This window comes from Piliocolobus tephrosceles, chromosome 1, assembly GCF_002776525.5.
Source record: "Piliocolobus tephrosceles isolate RC106 chromosome 1, ASM277652v3, whole genome shotgun sequence".
In the NCBI taxonomy this organism is placed as follows: Eukaryota; Metazoa; Chordata; class Mammalia; order Primates; family Cercopithecidae; genus Piliocolobus; species Piliocolobus tephrosceles.
Window position 1 is genome coordinate 95,561,986 of NC_045434.1, and position 17,023 is coordinate 95,579,008.

Here is a 17,023-nt window from a genome sequence, read left to right on the forward strand (position 1 = left end):
AATCCATTTTTAAACATTCAGGTTGCCAGACCTGTCACACAGTGGGCTCCGATAGGGTTAGGGAGGGGGCCTGGCTCTCCGGCTCTACTCTCCTACCCTAGGTCCCATCAGTTGGTTGGAGACCACTTTCCAGGGCGTGTGGGAGACAGGTTTTGGTTTTTTAAGTGTCTTTTTTTTTTTTCTTGGACCAATCAGATTCCTTCTTCCACTTTCAGTGCCTTGAGTGTCAAGCTTTGGATGACCGACCCTACGTGGGCGGTTGTGCAGGGAGCGGGTACTTGTGAGCCTCGGACACACTGTTAAGTGTTACAGTGTTAGGAGAGAGATGGGTGAGGGGACCTGGAGAGGTAAGGGGCCTGGAAATGGCCCTGACAGAGAACTTGTGCTGACCGGGAGAAGGTGGCGCGGAAGGGCACCACAGGCATTCCACGGGCCATTCCTCCTCCTCCATGTACACGCATACCCAACACACACATTCCATGTGACCGCTTCTCAGCCACCACCTTCTGACCAAAGAGAACAGGAGCTCCAAGGAGAACCTGTACCCCTGCCCCAGCCACGCCTTCTTAAGAAGCAGTGTCTGGAGTTGGCTGTTTCCCACCTCCCCAACTACATGTGCAGCCCAATGGGAGGCAGGGCCTCTGGTGCGGTTTCCAAAATGTTCCTCTCCCCTTCTCTGTGGTCACCATTCATAACTCATGTTCGCTTTAATGAGTTACATGCTTATCAGCCACAGGCCATTACCGCCCTTACAGATGGGTCTGGGGGCGACATTCCTGGCCACCCCCTTGCTAGGAAGGACCAGATGATACCCAGGAAGCAAGTAGCTCTAGTTTTAACCTCGCAGGAAGCCTCTGCATCCTCCTTCATTTCAGCAGGGAAAACTCCCATGGAGTGGGCCCTACCTGGGGCATTCACAGGCTTCCATCTGTATTCCATCCCTGGAAATTGATACCTTTCTATAGAGTCCTTTTATGAGAGCTCAGTGGGAAGGTCTGTCAAGAAATTCAGGTTCTTGTACAGACAAATTCATGCAAATTTCTATTATTTTCACAAAATCCAGAAGCCATGGGTAATCCAAAGACTTAAAGTCTAAAGATGGTGGCTTTTTAAACATGAACACTCCAAAAAAATCATTTTTGTTTTGGATTTGGCTAGATTCTCTTATTTGTCCCTTTTTGGCTTAAGTATCAATTTCATTCTACTGAAATGATGGAGAGAGGGCCTAAGGTTACTAGGTAATTGAGCTAATGGTGCAGGGAAAATGGTTGAGAAAGGAAGCCTAGTTTTCAGAAGCCTGACACAGAGCTAGTTCACTGTTCTCTACTCCTTAACACGTTAACCAAAGCCTCTTGGGTGTCAAGCAGGCACCCAGGAAGGCACAGGGAAGCATCAGCAACCAAGGTCGTCTCTGCCCTCTGTAACTGACATGTTGGTGCCATCAGAATCTGAATTGGAACCTACCTGAAGGGCCCAGTGGAATAGCTTTTCTGGGGAGTGGAAGGCATCCTTGATCACAGAGCTTTGCTGTCGAATCCTGGAGTCCTGCAACGTGGTGATGCCTCAGTAGTTGGTGATCTTGATCACCTTTGATGGCTTGTTTTAGTGGAAAGAGCAAGGGACTAGAGGTCAGGAGACCCAGGATCCAGTCCTGAAGCTGCCAAGGTTAGATCTTGGCCTAACTTTCTGTTCATTGCCCCCAATTTGTCTGGCCTGTAAAATGAAGGGGGAGAGTTGCACAAACCTAAAACTATTCTGGTTTTGTTATACCTATGGTGCTGCCAGTAGGGGTGGGACTGCCCATTGCTGGCAAGGAACTGGGAACAGCAGCAAGCATGGTGAGTGCTGGGGAGCTGGTCGGGGGGTTCTCTCCTGTTTGAAGAAGAAGCTTTCACCATGGGCTTCATTATCTTGTCAGAAGTGTTGTGAATTAGTTTCCACCAGGGACCCCTTTATCCCAAACAACAACACAAAATGCACCCTAAGCCTCAGAGTAAAATTGATGTGGGGCTATCCTTTGGCTATTGGGTCATCTGTGCTGCTCCCCACTCATTTCTGATTGGTTTGCAAACGTGTCTTTTGCCAGGGCAGGGCATAGTATGCACATAGGCATATTATGTGCCTAGGTTTCAAGCACTGCTTCTGTAAGGGAAAATGGGAGTAGCCTTCCTCCACCCTGATCCTTAGGAACATTCCTCCGGCCCAGGGACAGCTTGCTCTTCTTACCAAGGTGAAGCCTGCAGTCCAAGGTGCCTGGAGCCAGAGGTCGGGGAGTATGCACAGCTGCCCCCGCCTGAGAAGGAGCAACTTGCAATGGGAGCCAGTGGAGGGAAAGGGGTACAACAATTTTGGAATACATTCTGGATCTTGAAAAGGATCTTGTGATTTTGGCTGAGCCATGGTCACTTCCCTCGTAAAGGGCCCATCCTATATCCTAAATTCTGGATCCCTCAAAGTCCAGCCACAGAATTTGCATGAAGCCAAAAGCCTAGTCAGTGAGAAAGGAAAGGGTCCAAGATGGGAGCAGTGCTGTGCTCTCATCACTGTCTTGCTTGGAGTGAAAATGTTCATGTGAGCACCCTGTCTTCAGGCAGTATGCTCTCCCCTCATCCCAGCAGGGCTACTTTCCTCTTCACTCTGAGGGGAGCTTTATCTGCTTTCAAAATGGAGCACATTGCACTGGAGTTTCGTGCCCTCTCGTTAACGTGTCAGGAGCCACAGTCCCAGGCTCCATAAAACGGAATCGATATCTCGGTATACGTGACCCACGTTCATAGCAATGTTCGGCCATTTGGGTTTGAAGAAAGCCGCATTAAAGCCAAGACCCCGTTTGGAGCGAACTGCCTTGTTCTTTGCTGTGTGGAAGGTTCTGTCCCCACAGCTAAACTCCAGTTCCTCCCTAAGCATCCTGGCCTCAGAAATCCTGGCTTCCCCAAGTTAGTGCTGTCTGACCTGAGCCAGGCCACCGCTTGGTGCCTCTACAGGCAACTGCGCGTGTTGATAATCGCCCAAAAGGATTAGTGAAGCTCCTGACCCTGGCAAGGCCATAATGAACACTGAAGTGCACAGGCCAAGGGATGTAACTGAAAGGCATTTATTTTTGTGAAGATGCTATAAAATTAGCATTTAAATATCCCATTCCCTTCTCTTGGCCTCCTCCTATCCCCCTATGGTATTTCTCCTCCTCTCCTCAAGGCCAGGCTTTTTGTGAAAGGCATTGGCTCACCTTTGTCAGTGTGGTCCTGATGCTCACTTGTGGGCTGCTGGAGAGGACTGAGAGATGTGTGATTTGGTAGGAAGGAGGTGTGTGGGGGATTAGTGGGGAATCCCATTTTTTTGCATCACTGTGAGGGAGCTCCAGGCCCTGTCCCTGGAGAAATAATTGCTGCGCAGAAGTCACAGGCCATACTGGGCAGTTCTGGTACAAATCTGCCCTTAATAATAATAAAATAATAATAATAACTCCATTTGCATAGAACTGTCACTCTTTCCTGCCAGTCTGCTGTCCCTACCCTGGTTTTTTGCTGGCCCCAACCACCGGCCTTGTTGAGTACTGATGGGCCCTGAGCTTTTCTGTTTGCTTCTGGAGCTCTTCAGATGCTGCCCCCCTGAGAATACCCTGACTCTGAGGAGAGAGCAGCCAAAATCCCAATACAATGAAACTCCACACAATCTTGTTAGCAACAGTGACCCAGAAAATTTTGAGGTGTCCAATTTCACCAGAAGAGGCCCAGGCCTCCCTGTGGTCACATTTTCTACCCAGCCATTCTTGGGATTGCAACATCCATTTCTAGCTCCAGTTGAATTTTCTCCACCCAGACCCCAGAAATAAATGGATCCATGATGATAATTAAGAGAAGAGGAAAAAGATATTATTTTTGTTAGGACAAACCATCGTAGGTTTTTAGCAATGTGTATCTGTGTGTCCCTCACACCTTTTCCTATTCTACTTTTTTCTTTTTTTTTAAAATATTATGTACTATATTTTTAGTCTCAAACACACTATATATTATATATATTTAATTTTTTTATATATATAAATATAAATGTTTTAAAAAGTACCATGTTTTGTGTTGTTTAATGCATTAACAGCTAGTTACTTAAAAGCCTGCCTGACTTTGGGTGATAGTTCTGGTTTGGGGAAAAAACAGGTTTGGACTGAAGTTGCAGAAACAGTGTTTGTGCCACCTCCAGGCCATGGGGCAAAAATGTATTCTCTAGTTTGCCACTTGTGCAGAACCCTGAGGCCAATTATGGCAGTTCAGGGACAAAGAGCTGGAGGCTCCTGCTATTGGAACACAGCATCCAAATGTTCTGTGCCAGATCACATTATGGGAATGGGAAAGGGGGAGACTTTTCAATCTGAGATCCAGATCCCAAAGGAATTGGGACAGGTGTGTAAGAATGGCTGGTTTTGTTTATTTAAAATGCTGTGGTTTGGGTAAAAAGCAAAGTTACGAGGTCTCCAACCTTTTGAACTTGTAGTGAAGCAGAATGAAAAAAACAGATGGTGCAGGAGTGCACACACACACAGGCCATCCTGCTGAGAAATTCTAAATTCCCTGAGTTGAGTTCCCATGGGTTTCACTTTGCTCATTTCTCAGGAGTGTTTGCAGATACCTGAAATTGTTTTCAGATAATGCTTTTTCAGATAATGTTTTGTTTTATTTTGTTTTGGACTTTTATTTTGTTTTGTTGTAGAGACTGTGTTGCCCAGGCTGGTCTCGAACTCCTGAGTTCAAGTAATCCACCCACCTCGGCCTCTGGAGTCGCTGGGATTACAGGTGTGATCCACTGCGCTTGGCCCATATAATGTTTTTAAAGCTATAAATCATTAGAGAAATAGGGTTTATTGTTTTCTTCATCCAGTTAACAACCAAGCAAACTCAAGACAGTTTACAGTAGCCTTTTTTGTACACAAGGGACACGCAACATAGAGAGGAAGATAGGATGTAAAAGCTGAAGAAAATACTTTTGAAATAATGCAACCCATTTCTAAGAGGGCTAGAAGTCACAGCACAGGAGCTGCAGCTGAGGGAGGGTGCAAGGTGCTGTGGGGCCTGGGGTTTGGAGGCATGTAGCCAGGACCAAGAACCTATAGGTAGCCCAAGGTGAATCCAACCTGGATGGGAATGAGAGGCCAAGGGACAGTTATATTTGGAGGCTGCACTGAGGTAAGTTGCACTGGCATAGGTAAAAATGGCATTGATAGAATACAAAAGCAAATAGGAAACAGTAGGGAAAAAAGAAGAAACCAGGACAGGAAGCCAAGTTGTGCAAATGTGGAGGCACAGGTGAATACTATCAGGCCAAGTGGTGCTGGGTGGGGTGCTTCCCATGTTATGTGTCCACCTGGGATACATTTATTCATCTCCACATCCCCAGACCCCAGCACAGGGCCAGCAGGTTCTTTGGGACAAGTCTTTGTAGGGCACTACATAAGGCTCCAAGGGCCTAAATCAACTCTCAGCCACAAGAAAGGCCACAGGACCTCGTCTCTGCATATTAGGCCTCTTCCTGTGATGGGAGCCCCAGCCCCTCTAAGTCACCTCCAGCCTGAGGATAAGTAATAATGACACAGCCCCTTTATCATCTGGCTTTGCAAAGTTGTAAAAGCCACCCCCTCATTGTGAGGCTTTGGCTTCACAACAGCAGCTATTGGCCTAGGCATCAACACATTCCTGTGTGAGTTCGGATTTCTCCATGAGATGACCCCACATCTTTCACTTACTTCACAACCCTCCCCTACACTTACCCTACATTTCAACACAGTTAAATGGAATTGTGCCTTGTTTGTGGTATGCCCCTGAACTTTCCTCCCTCTGTGCTTTTGTCCAAGCTCTTTTCTCTGCCTGGAGTTCCTTTGCTTTCCCATTTCTAAGTTTTATTTATCTTCAAGGCCCAGCCCAAAGGCCATCTCCTCCAGGAAGCCTTGCCTGACCCATTACTCACCTTCTCTTCCTCCCTGGAAGTCTCGTGGGTTAGCTATTATCTCACTGATCTCATCTCATTTATAGCCCTTCTGCTTTGATAACAGGATGTTGTGTGTGACACATTAGCACTTTTCTCCTAAAAGAAGGTCACTGAAAGGCAGAGAGCATGTATCATTTATTTTAGTATCCATCACCCAACAGAGTGCATGTAGTTTCTCAGCATGTGCTGGAGGAATGCAGGCATGGAGGGAAGGAAAGCGGGAGGGGAAGCAAACCCATAAACACAATACATAAAAGGAATTTAACCTAGAGGAGTTCATGCTTGATAAAGTAGTGTAGCATGGTGATTAAAAGCATGGACGTTCAAGTCAGTCTACCAAGCCGATAGACATGACCAGTACTCATTGATATTGAATTCTCTCTTTCTGAGTTCCCTGGCTGTTAGACAAGGCCAAGCTGACTATAAACAGAAGTGGCATGTCACTTCCAGACCAAGGCATGTAATTGCTTGTGTGAGATCCTGCAGCATTGTCTTCCTCTGCCCTAGCAACAGGAGCCCATTTATTCCAAATGGTACGGCTTTGTCATAGTGGAATCTGTCTGGCTGGGTCCCTGAACCCTTTAGCCAACCCATGGTGAATATGTAGTTTGAGGGAGAAATGAATTTTTATTAAGATATTGAAATTTTATGGTTATTTGTTACTGCAACACAGTATATCTTATCCTGATTAGTACAGACAGTGCTAAAACCCTGTCTTCACCGTTTCCTCCTTGGGTAAGTTACTTTACCTTTCTGCATCTCTCTTTTCTCCTCTGTGAAGTGGACTAGTAATAGTTACTATCCCACGGAAAATGCTTAGTGGAAAAATTCCTAGCCAGTGAATACCCAGTAAAGGTGAGCTTTGTTAGCCTAGAGAAAGGGGAGTAGTGGGCACCTGTCCCTTTCCCTCCTTTGCCTCTTCCTTAGAGACATCAGGAAAGATGTCTACATTTGCCCAAGGGGTATGGAAAGAACAAGGATTTTGGAATGAGAATATTTAGCTTAAAATCCCAGCAAAGCCTCCTGTAACTGCAGTGCATGGCAGGTCAGCACACCTTTTTGAGCTGCCGTTTCTTTATGTTTAAAATGGTGCAAAAACTCAATGAGATGAGATACACAAAAGCCTCTTGTAAATTGCCAAATGCTATTCAAATGTGAGTTGATTACTTTGGTCTATTAACTCTCTGAAGCATCTTACCCCCCAACCCCACGCGCCCCACTCCCTAGCATTCCACGCCACACACCTCGCTGCCACAAACACAACACGAATGCTGCTCTAGCAGTGACCTGATATTAAGAGAATGTGCCCATCCAGCTGGGCATGATAGAGCCCAACTTGCCAGCCCCCAGGGTTCTAAAACCAAAAGACCAGCTCTTTGTACAGCAGGAACCTGGGGGAGGAGAAAGATCACTTCATTGGCACTCACTTTCCCATTTCCTTTACTCATTGTAATTAGCTACACAGAGGCAACCTCCCGGGGAGAGTAGAGCCATCCGTTCCCCAGACTGAACCAGGGAGCTTTGTCTTTTTGTTCCTCTCCACATAATACTGCTCTCTTGGTGGTCGCTATGCAAACACATCCTGCATTCATTTGCAAACTGGGGAATATTTCATATTTTGAGGATCAGATTAATGTTCTACCTCCCCAAAAGAGACACTGGTTGGGACTTCTATTCGAACAGTATCATGTCAGCACTCCTAGCAAAGGGTCTGGCTCCCAGAATCAGGTGGTCACCTGAGGGGTGACCAAAACCTTTTTTTTCTCAGAGCCTCTATGATTCCCTCACTAAAACAGATCCCTAACAGTGGGTAATCGGATCTCAAAAATTGAAGGCACCTCTGGGGTCATCTGGCCCTGTTATGGACCCAAAGCAGAAGCCCCAATTCAGCTTCAGAGACAAATGGGCTCTGCATCAAGACCAACACGGGACCAGAAAGCAGGGTGACTCTTTATGGGGTCTGGACTTTGGGATCTGAATGTTTGATTCCCCTGAGCTTCTGCAAGCACCAACTCTGTGCCTTTGAGGAAACCATTTGCCTTCTCTGGGCCTCGGTTGTCTCGTCCATAAAAATCTTTCATTCGCCAGGCGCAGTGGCTCGCGCCTGTAATCCCAGCACTTTGGGAGGCCAAGGCGGGCGGATCACAAGGTCAGGAGATCGAGACCACCCTGGCTAACTCGGTGAAACCCCGTCTCTACTAAAAATACAAAAATTTAGCCGGGCGTGGTGGCGGGCGCCTGTAGTTCCAGCTACTCAGGAGGCTGAGGCAGGAGAATGGTGTGAACCCGGGAGGCAGAGCTTGCAGTGAGCGGAGATCGCGCCCCTGCACTCCAGCCTGGGCGACAGAGAGAGACTCCGTCTCAAAAAAAAAAAAAAAATATTTCATTCATGCAAAAAATATTTGTTGAACATTTTCCATGTGTCTGAAACGACACCAAAACTTGGGGACACAGGAGGAAACAAAACAACGTCCCTGCTTTCATGGAACTGTGCACCTAAAAGGAAGAAGCTGAGGCAAAATTAACACACATGGAAAGTTTATTTGGGTCAAGCTTGAGGATTGCAACCTGGGAGCATAAACTCAAGTTGCCCTGAATATACACTCCAATTAGCAGCAGTTACAGGTGGATTTTTAAAGGCAAAAAAAGCGGACAGGGAGTGGACTGCTACAAAGTTGTTTGTCAGGAATTCTTACTGGTTTACAGAAATAACATTGGTTAGTGATTGGCTATACATTGTTAAACTGTAAGGAGTGGGTTATAGTGTTCTGTATGGCATTATCAGGTTAATTTATAGCTCCTTGTGGCAAAAGTAAGCAGTTTCAAGAGATGAGTACATAGCTCAAAGGGAAGAGTGAGGCATGATTGTGATCTCTTTTAATGTCTCTCTGGGTCTGATAATTTAAAGGACTTGCATTCCTCAAATGAAGGTTCTTTTCTTTTCTCAGAACTTACACTGTAATGATGGGAGATAGACAATGAACAAACAAATGAATGTCAGAGAGGAGTAAAGAGAGACACAGGGCTGGGTAGAGTGGGATACTGGGAAGAGAGATGTGCTATTTTATGTTGGACGGTCAAAGAGTGTCCAGGATAAAAGGACAGGTAGGCTGGGCTTATATCTGGGGAAAGAATATACTAGTCTGAGGGAATAGCATCTGCAAAGACCTTAGGCAGAAATTAGTTAGAGAGTGAATGGCCAGCAAGGAATGTGGCTGGGGGAACAGTACCAGCAGAGGGCGGTGAGAAATCCGGAGAGGGGTGAGATGGAACAGATCTTGTGAGAACTGCAGGTCATTGAAAGGGCTTTGGAAATTACTGTGAGATGAGAGGACGTAGTAAATCAAGCCATATGAACTGTTTTTGTAGGTCAAAAATGGGTGAACAGCAGCAATTTTATATGGTTCAACCTAATGCATGTAAATGTACAGTACTGTTGATTTATTATTACCACCTTTAAAAAACAAGCCTTTCGCCGGGCGCGGTGGCTCAAGCCTGTAATCCCAGCACTTTGGGAGGCCGAGACGGGCGGATCACGAGGTCAGGAGATCGAGACCATCCTGGCGAACACGGTGAAACACTGTCTCTACTAAAAAATACAAAAAAAAAAACTAGCTGGGCGAGGTGGCGGGCGCCTGTAGTCCCAGCTACTTGGGAGGCTGAGGCAGGAGAATGGCGTAAACCCGGGAGGCGGAGCTTGCAGTGAGCTGAGATCTGGCCACTGCACTCCAGCCTGGGTGACAGAGCGAGACTCCGTCTCAAAAAAAAAAAAAAAAAAAAAAAAAACAAGCCTTTCTCTTATGTTGGCAGGATTAATTGAAAAGCATTTCTTCCTCCTATTGAGGCTGAGCAGGCCTCTTTATTATTTTTACCCAATGGCTGTAGCTCTGCCTTCAGGACAGTGCTGTCTGGGTAGTCTGCCACCTTCCCCTCCCTCTCCATGCAGTTCTTTTGATATTGAAATGTAGTTGTCATGATGTCATGTCTCTTCTAAGAAGTTTCTTTTCTCAGTTAAATATTTCTGATTCTTCAAACCCGATCTCTTAGGATATGTTGTTTTTCATATTCTTCCCTTTGTGCTCACCCTTTCTTCTGGGTGAACTCTGAACACACATTAAGAAATTCAGTGCCTCCCACTTCAACCTACCAGTCTGAGGGACAGTTCCCCATCTCAGTCCACTAAGATCCTCTATGTTCCTTCACCTCCTAATCTTCAGTAAATACAGACACTGAATTCTGGCTTTTCCCCAGGAGGGAGTGGTGGCCCCTTTACCTCTCAAAGGTCCTGATACCCATCCCCTCCAATGAAGTAGGAGATGGTGCCAGATTCTCAGGCAGAAATCCCGGGAGATGAAATGAGAGGGGTTTCCAGGTCCAGCAGCTCAGCTATGGCCGTGCCAGGCACTACAAACTAGATTCTCCAGGAGTATCCCAAGATACTTAATGTGCTGTATGTAGTGGGTCCACTGGTAATTTTTTAACAACATGGTCAGCATCACAATGACCCAGATCCTTTCTGCTCTCAGAATCTAGATCTGTTTTCTCTTTGGTTTTTACATCAAAACATGAGTTCTAGTCTAAACTCCACTTATTAGCCATTTGACTTTGGACAAGTTACTGGAAATTTCTGGGTCTTAGCTTTCTTATCCATAAAATGAGAATAATGATACTACCCCACTAGCAGAAGGAGGAGCTAGCACAGTCAGGTACTGAGCATGTATCCCAAATCCTACCACTGCACAAGGCCTCCGTTGCTATCCCCAAGTCCAGGGGTCCATCAGCTCTCCCTCAACTCCTACAGTGGCTAAGTGGTCTCTGCTTCCAGTCTTTGTGCCCCAGGGGTCTGTTCTCCACAGCAGAGCATTGGTAGCAGTCCCCTACCTATTGTTAGTTTCATTATCAATACTAAAATTCATTCGATTTTGTCTTGGTCTGTTTGAACTGCTATAACAAAATACCAGAAGCTAGGTGTCTTGTAACAATAGAAATTACTTCTCACAGTTCTGGAAGCTGCAAAGTCCAGTGTCTCGTGAGGGCCCATTTCCTTGTTCATAGATGGCACCTTCTTGCTGTGTTCCCACATGGTGGATGGGACATGGCAGCTCTATAGGGCCACTGTTTTTGTTGTTGTTTGAGATGGAGTCTCGCTCTGTCACCAGGCTGGAGTGCAGTGGCACAATCTCAGCTCGCTGCAGCCTCTGCCTCCTGGGTTCAAGGGATTCTCCTGCCTCAGCCTCCCAAATAGCTGGGGTTACAGGTGTGCACCACCATTCCCAGCTAATTTTTGTATTTTTAGTAGAGACAGGGTTTCACCATGTTAGCCAGGATGGTCTCAATCTCTTGACCTTGTGATCCACCCACCTTGGCCTCCCAAAGTGCTGAGATTACAGGCATGAGCCACCATGTATAGGGCCTCTTTTATAAGAGCACTAATCCTATTCATGAGGGCTCCAACCTCATGACCTATTCATCTCCCAAAAGGCCTCTCCTAATACCATCACCTTGGGGTTAGGATTTCAACGTAGACACTCTGGGGGGACACAAGCATTCAAGCCATAGAAGACTTTAACAACAATAAAATACAACCTTTTTGTATGACAACAACAGAGTAATCCTTTTAAAATGTAAATCACATCAAATCACTCCTTTGTTTCAGACTTCATGGTTTCCTATCCCACTTAGAATAAAATCCATACTTCTTTCATTTCCTACAAGCCATACCTTAGCTGGCCCCTGCCCACCTTCTCTCCATTCTTACTTTGCCACCTGCCTTCCAGCTTCACTGACCTTGCTGTCTGTGACACTCTATCATGGGATAAAATGCCAAACCCTCTTATGGAGATGCTCAGGTTGGGGGCTTGCAATAGGGAAAGAGTTAATATTTAATAAGTGAGCCAGGCACTTTCATATATGTGATTACATGCAATTTTCAGTATAATGGGCCTCTGAAGTTAGACCTTACAGGGAATTCCCCTGTCCTCCATCCCCAGTACCCAGTGAGCCAGCTAGAAGAAAAGCTCAGCAAATAAACCTAAGAGGCTTCCAGCCTCAGGGCTCCCGAAGCTCCAACTTTCTCCTCCTAATAACCTAAAGGGTTATGAAGAGTCTCTTCACTTATTAAAACAATGTTTTTTGTAGACTCTCCCTTAGGTCTTGGCTACATGCCAAAAAAAAAAAAAAAAAAAAAAAAAAGCCTGAAATCCCAGATCCTCCTTTTAAAAGGACAGGGTACATAAAGAAAAACAGACCTCATTGCTCAAGAATCAGTCTGTTTCTGATGGGAGGACACAGACCCTCACCTCTGGGAAGCAGGCATGTGTTACATGGCTGGAACAGGAGGAAGCAAGAGAGGGGAAAGCGCCACACATTTTTAAACAACCAGATCTCGTGAGAACTCACTATCATGAGAACAGCCCCCAGGGGGAAATCCACCCACATGATCCAATCACCTCCCACCAGGTCACACTTCCAACACTGGGGATTACAATTCAACCTCAGATTTGGGCAGCTACACAGATCCAAACTATATCAGTTGGTACTGACTTTGTGCAATATCTCTGACTCTTTTTGAGCCTCCATAAATGTCTTTAAAAAGACAACAAGGCTCATTCTTGTTTCTTTCTTCTTTTGAGACATGGTCTTGCTCTGTCACCCAGGCTGGAGTGCTGTGGCATGATTGTGGCTCACTGCAGGCTCGGCCCCCTGGGCTCAGGTGATCCTCCCACTTTAGCCTCCTGAGTACCTGGGACTACAGGTACGTGCCACCATGCCTGGCTTGGCTCATTCTTATTTAAACACTCAAATCAGGCATTATCTCCTCACAGAAGGTCTGCACCCCACCATGCCAAATTAAGTGTTCCTCCTTTGTCATCTCCTGGTGCCCCCTCCCTATGGTCTTATGTGCCTCTGTCATTGTTTTTATACCCAGCACAGCTTACTAAGTTATTGACAATTTAAAGAGGAATTGTAGTGCCAGCTGTCATCTACATCATGGAGTCATGCCCGTTTTTTTTAAAAAAATCTTGGCTTGGTGCAGTGGCTCACACCTGTAATCCCAACACTTTGGGAGGCCGAGGTGGGCAGATCACTTGAGGTCAGGTGTTTAAGACCAGCCTGGACAACATGGTGAAACCCTATCTCTACTAAAAAACAAAAATCAGCCCAGCATAGTGGCGTGCCTGTAATGCCAGCTACTGGGGAGGCTGTGGCAGGAGAATTGCTTGAAACTGGGAGGCTAAGTTTGCAGTGGGCTGAAATGGTGTCACTGCACTCCAGCCTGGGTGACAGAGTGAGACTTCGTCTCCAAAAAAAAAAAAAAAAATTTTCCTGTCTAAAAGAAAGAAGAAAATGCCCTACAGCTAAGGTCCAATCTCTCTCCTTCCCTCCACATCTAAACTTTTGGAAAGCCATTGTCTTTATTTGCTCATTTCATTCTCTCCCTTCTCAACACAGTACAATCTGTCTTCTGCTCATCTCAACCTTCCCAGAGAGACATTGTTCCAGTGGTCAAATCCAGTAGTCACTTTTCAGTTATTTTCTTCTGTTATGGAATTTTTTAAACTTTTTTTTTTTTTTTTTGAGATGGAGTCTGGCTCTGTCACCCAGGCTGGAGTGCAGTGGTATAATCTCGGCTCACTGTAACCTTCATCTCCCAGGTTCAAGTGATTCTCCTGCCTCAGCCTCCTGAGTAGCTGGGATTACAGGTGCATGCCACCACACCCAGCTAATTTTTGTATTTTTAGTAGAGACAGGGTTTCACCATGTTGGCCAGGATGGTCTCGAACTCCTGACCTCGTGATCCACCCGCCTTGGCCTCCCAAAGTGCTGGGATTACAGGTGTGAGCCACTTTGCCCAGCTACACAAATTTTAAATCACAACTTTCATACAGATATAAAGTGAACACATGTCAAAAACTACATTTGATCCATTAATTAATGAGGGCTCCAGTAACATATTTCAACTAACTTCAAAGGAAAATTCAAAGTACCACACTTATATAGGTCAACTAGGAATTTAGAAATGAATTTACAAATAGTCATAAAACTGGTTTATCCACAGGCCACTAACCAATTGCATTCGACTAGACACAACTAATTTGCATTTATTTGGGCAAAAATCATCTGCATTATTATCAGTTTCTCCAATTTACATACTTGTAAAATAGCTCATAGACAATGTAAGGCAGAGATAACCCTGATGGGTAAATTAGACCGGACACTCAATAATCTTTTTTGGTTTATTTAAAAATCTTTCCTGACAATTTCCTGACACTTCCTTGACCTATCTTCAGCATTTCACACTAATTACCATTCCTTGAAACTCCTCTTTTGCTCTGTGGTGTCACCTCAGATTCTCCCCTCACCTCTCTATCTATCCTTAGCAGAAGCGGACTCCTCTTCTTCTGTCTGTCTCTCTCTCTCTCCTTTTTTTTTTTTTTTTTGAGATAGATTTTCAGTCTTGTTTCCCAGGCTGGAGTGCAATGGCATGATCTCATCTCAGCTCACTGCATCCTCTGCTCCCAGGTTCAAGAGATTCTCCTGTCTCAGCCTCCTGAGTAGCTGGGATTACAGGCATGTGCCACCATGCCCAGCTAATTTTTGTATGTTTAGTAGAGATGGGATTTCACCATGTTGGTCACACTGGTCTTGAACTCCTAACCTCAGGTGATCCAACTGCCTCGGCCTCCCAAAGTGCTGAGATTACAGGTGTGAGCCACCGTGCCCAGCCAGTCTATCTCTTTTTTTTTTTTTTTTTGAGACGCAGCCGCGCTCGATGTTTGCCCGGGCTGGAGTGCAGTGGCCGTATCTCAGCTCACTGCAAGCTCTGCCTCCCGGGTTTAGGCCATTCTCCTGCCTCAGCCTCCCAAGTAGCTGGGACTACAGGTGCCTGCACCTCACCCAGCTAGTTTTTTGTATTTTTTAGTAGAGACGGGGTTTCACCATGTTAGCCAGGATGGTCTCGATCTCCTGACCTCGTGATCCATCCGTCTCGGCCTCCCAAAGTGCTGGGATTACAGGCTTGAGCCACCGCGCCCGGCCTATCTCTTAAATATAAATATTTTCCAGTGTTTTCTCCTGGGCTCTCTCTCCTTGTACTCACACTTTTGAGGGTAATCTCATCTATTTTTTGTCTTCAAACCACCAAAATCATGCTGATAACTCTTAAACTTCTATCTCCAGCAAAGCTTCCTTCTGAGCTCAGAACCACATTTAATTTTTTTATATCCCTGCAGTACCTCAAAACAATATGCCTTACCTACAAAACACACTTTTTCTTCCCTGGGGTGGTAAGACCTTTTACCCAGGTCCTTTTTTTTTTAGAGGCAGAGTCTTGTTCTGTCACCGAAGCTGGAGTACAGTGGCCATTACAGCTCATGGCAGCCTCAAGTGAGCTCATGGCAGCCTCAAGTGATCCTCTAACCTCAGCCTCCTGAGTAGTTGGGACTACAGGCATGAGCCACATGCTTGGCTAATTTTTTTTTGTAGAGACAGGTCATGTCGCCCAGATTGGGTGTTAAACTCCTGGTCTCAAATGATTCTCCTACTTCAGCTTCCCAAAGTGTTGGGATTACAGGTGTGAGTTACCATGCCCACATGTCCTTAATCTTAACTCTTCGCAGCCAGGCTTATTTCTTTCCCCTTCCTCACGCCTCACGTCCAATCAGTCACCTTCTGGTACATGCCAATTCTGTCTTCTCACTCACCCTTCAGCCTGGCTGCTTCTCTCCATTTCTACTATGCCTGCCTTGGTTCAGGCTTTCTTCTAATACCAGAACCTCCTATCTGATCTTTCTGTCTTCAGTCTGACCCCATGTAATCCATCCTTGACTCTGCTGCTTCTGAAATAATCCTTCTAAAATGCAAATCTGATATGATATTCTCATCTCTGAAATCATTCCATGGCTCTCTGTCAAGGTCAGGATAAAATTAAGCCCACTAGCAAGTTGGTTGAAGGCCTCCTTAAACTGACCTCAGTACCCCTTTCTGTGGCCTCACCTCTTGTTGAATCCCTTCATAGGGTTTTAGGAGGTCACCTGAGTCTACTTAACAGTTCTCCATGATGTGGGCCATGCCATTTCTTGCCTTTCTCAGCTCCTTGGAATGGATCCTTGAAACACTTTTATCTACCCCCATTTACCTCTTTCTGACTCATGGTCATCCTACAGGACTATATCAGGCTTCACCTCCTCCCAGATTTCCTCCTCTCGTGCTCCTGTCTGGATTGTGGGCTTGTCCTAGGTGCTACCCCATCCTTGCACCGGAGTCACACACAAGTTGGTGGCTGTTGGCTTATCTCAGGAACAGCTGTGGTCCCTTGCTTTTCTCTTTGTATGCACTTAACATACTGGGTTGTCACTGTCTACTTGCCTGGCTCCTTTATGAGAGTAGCAGCTCCTTGAAGGCGGGCACTAGGCTCAATATATATTCCTCTCTGCCCTCTTCAATGTTCTCCTTCTACACAGTTCCTGAGAATGTCTAAATCCCCTAAGGAGGCTTCATCCAAAGACCCTCAACCGTATACAGCATCTTAGGGGAGAACAGGAATTGCAAGAAGGGTATAATAGTAGGTGGAGGAGACAAACCTGTGATGCGTTGGTGATTCGAGACTCTAGGTTCTTCTTTTAAAACTCATTCATTCATGCATTCGGTACTGGACACCGTGCTAAGTCTCTGAGGTATGGAGTTAAGTAAATTATGGTTTCTGTCCTTTAGGAATGTGTAGTCCAACAGCAGAGACGTAACTGTATGCAAATAACTCTAAACGTGATGTCATCGCTAAATACTAGGAGTCTGAACAAAGTACTACCTTAGGAGGAAGAGGAAGCGATTACTTCTGACTACCGAATTCAAAGTGAGACTGTAACTTCCCAGAAGGATGAGAAGGGCAGCCGGCTTTCTCTCATGAAGAAAGCCATCCCGGGTAAAGGCACCGAGCGCTTGGTGTGGTTCTCCTGGGATAAGCCCACAGTCACAAACTTGTGCAGGGATGGGGGCACCGGGAAACAGCCCGGTGTTCCAAGCCTTTTGAGATTATCCGGACCTGCGCGCC

General features: G+C 45.9%; 1 protein-coding gene across 1 annotated transcript; it reads left to right on the forward strand.

The window, feature by feature from the left end:
* The first annotated feature begins 325 nt into the window (after positions 1–325).
* On the forward strand, positions 326–4,054 carry LOC111543830. The gene has a single exon (XM_023214146.2). It carries the CDS (start codon positions 326–328, stop codon positions 950–952), a length of 627 nt encoding a protein of 208 aa, XP_023069914.1. The 3' UTR covers positions 953–4,054.
* Positions 4,055–17,023: the final 12,969 nt, after the last annotated feature.

What these genes read in the sequence shown, in the direction of transcription:
- LOC111543830 (XM_023214146.2), top strand. Translation starts at nt 326, where the DNA reads ATGGGTGAGGGGACCTGGAGAGGTAAGGGGCCTGGAAATGGCCCTGAC.